The following is an 8302-nucleotide window of genomic DNA, read 5'->3' as shown; positions in this document are numbered from 1 at the left end:
TGCAGCTTCTCTCTGCAAACAGCTTCTGTCTCTTCTGTCCTTTCTCACTTGTTTTCTGAGGAGAAACATCACCAAAGACTACATCTTCAACTGAATCCTCAGTTATGAACAGTGAGCTAGAACCAGTTTCTAAAAGAGAAAAGGCATTAATAAGGTATCCACAGCCACCAAAAATGTCTACTTGAAAATCTCTACCTGAAATCACATGAAATCTCCTTATCTCCTTACTAGTGGTAGGACTGGGAGCAACACAATCTCAAGCTATCCATTAATAAGTTACACTAGTACTAACAAATTATTTTACTGGCTGCAAAGGCATCCTGCAGACCAAAAGTAATTTATTATTTGACTCCTTGAAGTCAAAGTCTTTTAAGGCTTTTAAGGCTTCCTTTCCCTGTGCCAACACCCAGCAGAGAGTAGGTAGTACATCCATGAACTAAACCAAAGTACAATTATAAGGAAAAATGGCTCTATTTTTCTCCAGAGCTATATTCACAGATCTATGCATCAAACTCTATAGTTCATTCTGGTTCTGAAAAAAAAACCCAAACCATCAACCCACAAACTATTGTATGTGTCTACACAACTGAGAAGCATTACTTCATTTATGATACAGTCATATTTAGAAAAAGTTAATTAAATTTAGCATGAAAGATACAAACTAATCTTATCAATACTCCCATTTACTCAGGAGAATTGGGAATACTTATTGCCTAGAAAGCTGTGTTAGCCAGGCAAAAACCTCCATCAGCACAGGACTTCTACTATATGAGGATCCCAACACAGGACCCCATGTACCATATCCAACGATGAAGGATGTTAGAGTCTCACATCAATGCTGCTTTTTGACTGCTTATGAGCTTTCATAATTGCCAGAAAGATTCTGGGCAACTTCGTGCCTGGAACTCAATTCTTTGCTATCAAGCTACACTGAAAATGGACTACATTGCCTTAGTCAAAGACAGGCACAAAGGCAAAAAAAATGAGCGCCCAGATTTGGCTTTTATGAGTCTTCCTCATCTTAAAGCTCCAGACATGTAACTAAATTTTGGTATAGCACAAAAACAACATGCATTGTTCCCAGATTATACATGGGCAATGTAAGTCACAGGAATAAAGAGACTTGTCCAAGGTCAGCAAGGTTTAGATGACAAAATCAAGAGTGGAGACTCTAATTCTCCTGGTTTTCTAGTACATCACTGAAACACTTTCAGTGCAGGACAGGGAAAATTGTTATTTCAATCTACTCAACAGTGATTTTCAGCCTTACAATCCACAGGATAATGGTGGAAAGCAAATGTTGTGCAAGGTATCTGCACCTCAAATATAAGTTTTGTTTATTTTCATACTATGACAAAGATTGCAAAACACTACAGCACAAGATCAGGACTTTAGCAAGCTCTGTTTCACCTAGTAACTCACCACCACTGCTTTTCCTTCCACTGCTATCAAAAATGCCAGATGGAAATTTCACAATACTGTTACCCCAAGCAGGTGGGTCTGTTGAACTATGAGTTTCCACATTCAGCTGTTGCTTTTCATCAGATTTCTCAGTACAAGCCTCTACAAGAAAGAGAATGTGAATTTTACTTAATTTAACTAAATAATTTCATTTGCACTGTCATGGAAAATATGAACTCAAACACTGTTCCCTTATGTAAATATAATCTAAAGCATAAATCCCACTAGGTACTGAGCATTTCCTAGAAATAATACCCAGATAGATGACTCTAAACAGTATTATGCAGAGAGTGCTCAGCTGTTCACAAGGTTACAGCATATGCCAATTTCTTCCCTTGGTATTTTTTCAACTAACCAAAGTAGAGTAGTAACAGCAGTTCTCAGATTTTCATGCAGGGCTCATTGTCTAATGACAGCTTTAAAAGCCATAACTCACAATAAGCATCTAGTAACACAAATATGAAACAGCTTCAGTAATGAGAGAGAAAAAATACAGGAAAAACTGATGACAAAACTGGATAGAAGACAGGAGGTGACCATATTTTCTACAGCTGAGAAGAGTTTGTAGGAAAAAGTAGTGCCTTTTATTAGGTCAACTGGTACAGCTAAAAAAAATGGTCAGGTTTACAAACATACAAATGAGAGGAATGGAATACAAAATACTGTGTACCCCCAGCACTTGTCCAATTTTTTCACCTATATTAAACCAGTCTAATAAAAGGTCTTTTACCTGTACATACTCCACTGCTATTATATAAGGCACAGAAGTAGTCCAACAGATTTCATACAGTCCTATTGTGACCTTGGCAACATTGTAAGTTCAATACATGAAGTATTTGTGGTAGTCTAATGCTTGAAACGGATTTATTACACAAAGCCTTCAGCAATGTAAACATGCATACTTAACCTCCTACTAGGTCTTCAGCTTTAGAAGAAATATCTTTCTCTACTTGTGTTTCAGTTGCATGAAGACTATCACCATCATCTCTTGAAAGTTCATCCTTGGATCCATAGCCCTGGTCTGACTGACCACCTGTATGAAGAAATACAGACACATGCCTCAGATTTGTTTTTCTTTCTTAAATTTGTTTTTTCAATAAGAAAATAAAAGAGCGAAATTAATTTGTTTCACATTTTGTTTTGCCAGAAAAATTCATTTTTAAGATCACCAAAATGCCTAATCTGTGCACATATCTACCTGGTGACAGTGACAGCAGAGATAATTAGGCTATGCAATCCAAAATTACTTTTCCAATCATTATATTAAAAGCAAATCATTCCCCCAGGAATATTACAGTGACTAACTATTTTTAACACATTGTATCTCCTTTCGTTCCTTTTCCTTCTCATTAGCATGAAATATTTCATTGCTGGGCAAACTAAGTTCTCAAATGCATCTACAAAAGAAATTCAGATCAAGTGCAACAGTAATTTGGCAACCTTCTAACACTTAATACATCCTTGGAAAGAACTGTACCATAAACTATGCTGTATCTTTATGCTATAGTGCAAAGTATAAAATTCAATAGAAAAAAAGTAAAGGGCACATTCTTCGGTCCATATTTTCTCCCTGTCATCATCGCAATAGTGTTAGTATCCCTGCTTTGCACAGAAAACACCCTACCAATAAATAGGTGAATTACCTGCAGAAGTAACATTCAAGGGTAGAATTAACGCACACGTGCATCTAAGGCTTCACACCATTTAAGTGCACCCCACATCGTGATAGCCAAGGACAAATGCGGCACCCAAGAGACAGCAAAGAGCAAAAAGCAGAGCAACAAAAAGCAGAGAGAAGGAAAGTTCAGTAACCTAAGCAGGCATATCAGATCAAGCACAGGAATCAAGACTCAAAAGTTCTCTTTACAGAAGGACTCAAGATATTAAAAACATGAAGAGTATGCAAGAACCATTTGTACAGTAAGTTTTGAAGTACACACAGAAAGGTAAGTTTAGTCAAGACTGTGCACAGGTAGGATATAACCAGTATTAAAGCAGATACAAAGAACCATGAATTTTGTCTTGCCATCTCAAGTTATTAACTTCCTGTGTACTCTTTTTACTCCAGTTTGTCTGGAAGAGTGCTGCTTAAGGCAGCTTTTCTCCAGCTTATCACCTGACTTTCCATTCCCAGGGTGTCTCATAAAGGCTGTAGGACAAGATTCTGATAAATTCTATATTTATTTCCAGGTATAGCAACTACTAAGAAGCTTGAATATGACCTTTAAAAGCACAGCTTACTATAACCAAACATAACATACTCACTCCAGAAATGCTAATTAGGCCTTTCTGGATTATCCCCAAGGAGCAACATTTTAAAGTGTTAGCTTCTAACAACCTTAGCAACTTTCACTCCTTTCCTTTAATGCAGAGAAAGGTGTTACTCACACAGACTATTGTTTCTATGAACAAATGACAATATGTAAAAGTTGAACAAACTCATATGTCAGAGGCTGCATGCTTATTTTGAAGATTAGCACAAAAAGCACAGTTCATTAGACCACAGCAAGATACTTATTTTAACATAACAGTACTCCTCATACAGTTCACTCTAAACTAAGGAAGAAGCATGACCTGTGGCAAAGGAGTAATATTCAGCAACAGTGTATGTCTTTCTCTTTACATAGTTTAACTCATGCTTCATTCCTTACAGCTCCAGGAGCGGAAGGTGGTGGTTGTGGAGGGGAAATCAACAGAAAACTACAAATTTTAGCCTTTTGGGGGACTGTTAGTAGTGAAACCCAGCAGAATCTAGTACCTGTGCTAGAGTGATTATCAATGGAATCAAGCCTGACTAAGTCACTGACGAAGAGAGTGTGCTCCCCATTGTTAGCATCATTAGAACTATCCACGCTACCATGGCTCACCATGTCCCCATCACTTCCACCCGTGGTACTCCGCAGAGCTAAAGACATGAATGAGAGCTGGTTAGTAAGAAAGGATTTAACTTTTCAGGTTTTTAAACAAATCTAACCTCTTCAGACAACAGTAAATACATTTGCTTGCACATACAACGTAAGAATATGAAATCCTAGCAACAGAATTCAGACAATTAATTCATCAGTGTGGGAAAGACATTCTAAGACTGCTTCAGGCATCAAGTTGGCAATTACCAATTCTTGTACACTTGCAGAAAGATTTTCCACCTGTAAAAGCCACAATGATAGGTGCAATACCTCAGAAAGCATGTCATGTTCTTGTTTAGCAGAAATTAATCCACTTCATCTAACTTATTACCTGATATCACAGGTACTCGTGGGCTCTGCGTTGATTTCTTTAAGCACTGCCTAAATTGTGCTGTGCCACGAACTACGTTTCGTACCTTTGTCCACAGGAATATGCCACTGCGGTTACGGCTAGGCCAAGGAGACTCTAAAACCGCCTACAGAAAGAGACATTGCAGTAATAAAAACAGCAAGAAAGTTACACTAAGAAACACAGTACAGTGAGAAGCTTTTATTTCTATACTCAAAAAAAGGCATTTCCTGTCAATCACATAAAGAAGGACAAATATTTGAGCTTTTATGAGCTGTTCCCCTTTGTGAGCTGTCCCCTTCTTCCGACAGCTCTGCATACAATAGCTGAGTAACAACAAACAATGGATCAAGATCTCTTTATGTAAACAACATGGAGTTTGTTCTTATTTATATACTTCGGTAGCAACAAAATACCACAGTAGCAATTCTTTTTCTGTTATTTTACATAGTTCACTTTACTAAGAAATCCCATCAGCGTATTACAAGAACCTGGAAGCAAGAGGGGGACGCTACTTCAACTAGCCTAATTCCAGGCTTTATCCATCTTGGATCCTCCTACCTTAAAGGATACACCTAGAAACAGATCGTTTTGACATGGAAGCACTAGACAGGTTCCAAAACTGGGAAATGAAAACACTAAGAACGTATATTTTTAAAAAATTCTTGGTTAGCCAAATAGAACAGTAAACTTAGCAGTGTAAAACCCCACACTGTAGATCCAGTGAACTTTAAGCATGTCCATAATGATTGCTTGCCCAGCAGAACCAGCAAATCCAAGTGAAGAGCCATAAGAAACTATCTTCAAAATGTGCTACAGGACATTGGAAGTGACAACAGCAAGAAAGAGACACTGGTCCAGTAATCCTCGTCAATACTTCTCTTACCTTATTGTAATAACCATAGGTGATAGCATTTGGCTGTATTCCAGCATTTTTCATCTCAAAGAGGACTCTCACAGCCTGAACAGGCTGACCCCACAGTCCACAGAGCTGCATTACAACTCTGTAGCAGACCTGACAAGATAGAGAAATGCATAAATGAACCAGTGTCAAAGATTTTGGAACAGTTTAAGATCTCCCCTGATTTCCAACTTTTACACATATAAAGGGAAAGCCATGTGAGAGCAGTTCCTCAGTACATAACACTCTATAGCCACAAGAGGGAGCAAAAATTAAACAGGAAATCACATAAGCTGAAGTAACACCAGCACATTGTTGAGAATGCTAATTTTTTTCCACTCAGCTCTTCTGTTTGCAAAACAGAAGGAAGGAAATGCCCACGCAAAAAGGATAACTTGCTGCTGTGTCTCTGTGGATACTACTGAAAGAATGGTATGCCGCACACAAACCCATTATTCCTTCAGTTCAGTAAGGCTGCAAAGCACTAACTCAAAACACATTTTAAAAATAGGGATATTCAAGAACTTCCTTCTTGAAGAAGTCTGGGAAAAGACTAGCAATACTAAGTTGGAGTACTTGACCCAGCTGACCCCACATGGTGATAAAAAAGGAAATACCCCAGGGTAAGCAAAATTCTTTGAGATCATTTCAAGGTGGCTTTAAAACAGGTCAAACTGTAAGTTTACTTAACTTGGTGGCAACAAAACACACCGTATTTGCACCTTGTCTTCTATTCTTTGTTTATGGCAATGTTTTTTTATTCACACTTGCCTCATCTAGTGGTTCCACATCAGTTTTCCTCATTTTAATTAGAACATCGTATGCCTGCTGCAGTGCTTTGACCTTGGGATGTGCAACTCTGATGTAGGCTGGCAGACAAATAAACCACAGGCTGTAACTATGGCTGAAGAGACACTTAGCCCACTGTGGGGGGTTTACATAATACTTCTTGGCTAATTTATGAGCTGTTTTTATCTCCTGTAAAGGTGAAACAAAACAAAAAAAGCAAAGAAAAGATGTAACATCCTGAACCTAGAAGCCATTACTAACTCAGATACTGGCTTCTTAAAAGTAAGCATTTAATAATAATGGACAAACATTCAACTGAAGCTCCTATCTTACCACTCTTTTGTTAAGGCTCTCTCAATCAAAAACTAGCATCAGAATTAATCCTCCTTTTTTTTTCTTCCTCATTCAAGCAGTCTTCTTACTTCCCTTTAGTTTTATATAACTCTAAAGTTTAAAAATGAGTTTGACAAAAAACTGTAATTTCAGATGTTCATTTGTTGCCTTCTGTTTCTTTCTTTGGCAAGTGTTGATTCTCAGTAGTAACAAAGACCTAACCTCCAACAACATCAACTTATACCCTAAATAGGTAGTGCCAATTTTACCAAAAAACTTTGTATCTTTCAGTGTTCACACAAGTGATTACAGTAAGACTCATCTGACCTGTTTTGTCCTCTTTGCCATGAGTGCTGGACTATTTGAAACGCTGCTTCCAGCTGGGCGTCTGGTGAAGGAGAGCTTGAGCTCCCGTGGCCTGTCAAAGAGCTTGAGATCTAGTCGTGGGAAGTTTTTATAGCTATATAGATGATTAAAAAAAAAACAGAAAAGAATAGAAAAGCCTTTCACATACCTGCTGACAGTAGGAAGGCCATACAAAGACAACTTGCATGCAAAAAACTGACAGGAGAAAAAAAAACCAGGAGAGTGAAAATAAATGAAAAAGATAGCAAGATTCTTTTAGTCTTATTCACAAAGACATCACAAAAAGATGCCTTGAACATCAAATCTCCACAGACAATGGAAACAAGAACCAGACTGTTATCTGTATCTTGAAGGTCAGATGATGATTAATAAGGACAACAGTTGGAAACAGAACCTTTGTGACCTCCAAGAGAGACAGGAAGAAAAAAAGCATACCCAGAGTGTCTGAAACTCCACACTTCCTGCACAAGGCTGAAAAACACCGAATGAAAGAAGTCTGAAAAGTGGAGTGGGTGTTCTATACTTTAGGTTCATCAGCTGCAGATCAATAGCACTGAGCAGATCCATTACCCACTCCCTGACATTCTCACTGTGAAACAAAGTGCACTGCAGTTGCTAAAAATACACATACATGGCTCAAGCAGGAAGAAGGATGCTGAATACATGCAGAAAAGTATCACTATAAAGTTGGCAAGAAGTTACCAAAAAATTAAAACCAAAATCCACATGCTCTCAAACATGCACACACTGAGAACACTGACTTCTGAGCTTCAGAAACTTACCAGAACCTGGGCAGTCAATATCCTTTTAAATATCCTTCCAAACCTTATATTAAGGCAAGTCTTGCACCATGATGGAACATCTGCCCTGCTTAAATGTCGCAAGCATTCTAGTTTCACTACATGTGGCTGTTTCAACTTGTACCTGTATTTTGGCACTCGGTCCTGTCCGTCATCAGTGGGAGGTTCTGGTGGCATTATGAACACTGTGTGTTCACTTTTTTGAGACTCATCAAGCTCAATCAACCGTGCATCTTCAATGGAATCTAAATCAACCTGAAAACAGAGTTGGTACTCTAAGTACAGAGATTGGCTTTGTGATAAAATGTCATCTTTAACATTAATGATGCAAGTTCATGTAAAAATATATTTAATATATACTGTATTTGATTATATATAATATATATAAAATAAATTC

At 37.9% G+C, this 8302-nt stretch overlaps 1 protein-coding gene across 1 annotated transcript in view; it reads right to left on the bottom strand.

Moving 5' to 3' along the window:
• DENND4C (DENN/MADD domain containing 4C) overlaps positions 1–8160 on the bottom strand; it is a gene marked incomplete at its 5' end in the record, with an annotated part of 22620 nt that extends 14460 nt beyond the window's left edge. The window contains 9 exons of the mRNA XM_010187917.1: positions 1–129; positions 1423–1563; positions 2369–2494; positions 4220–4366; positions 4699–4843; positions 5603–5731; positions 6389–6595; positions 7067–7199; positions 8030–8160. The exon at positions 1–129 is cut by the window's left edge and continues 1010 nt beyond it. Coding sequence (XP_010186219.1) covers positions 1–129; positions 1423–1563; positions 2369–2494; positions 4220–4366; positions 4699–4843; positions 5603–5731; positions 6389–6595; positions 7067–7199; positions 8030–8160 — 1288 coding nt within the window. The remainder of the gene's footprint in view (positions 130–1422; positions 1564–2368; positions 2495–4219; positions 4367–4698; positions 4844–5602; positions 5732–6388; positions 6596–7066; positions 7200–8029) is intronic.
• Positions 8161–8302: the final 142 nt, after the last annotated feature.

Source organism: Mesitornis unicolor, unplaced genomic scaffold, assembly GCF_000695765.1.
Source record: "Mesitornis unicolor isolate BGI_N332 unplaced genomic scaffold, ASM69576v1 scaffold28017, whole genome shotgun sequence".
NCBI lineage: Eukaryota > Metazoa > Chordata > Aves > Mesitornithiformes > Mesitornithidae > Mesitornis > Mesitornis unicolor.
Note: the sequence above shows the minus strand (reverse complement) of the source record. Positions and strands in the feature narration are given on the sequence as shown.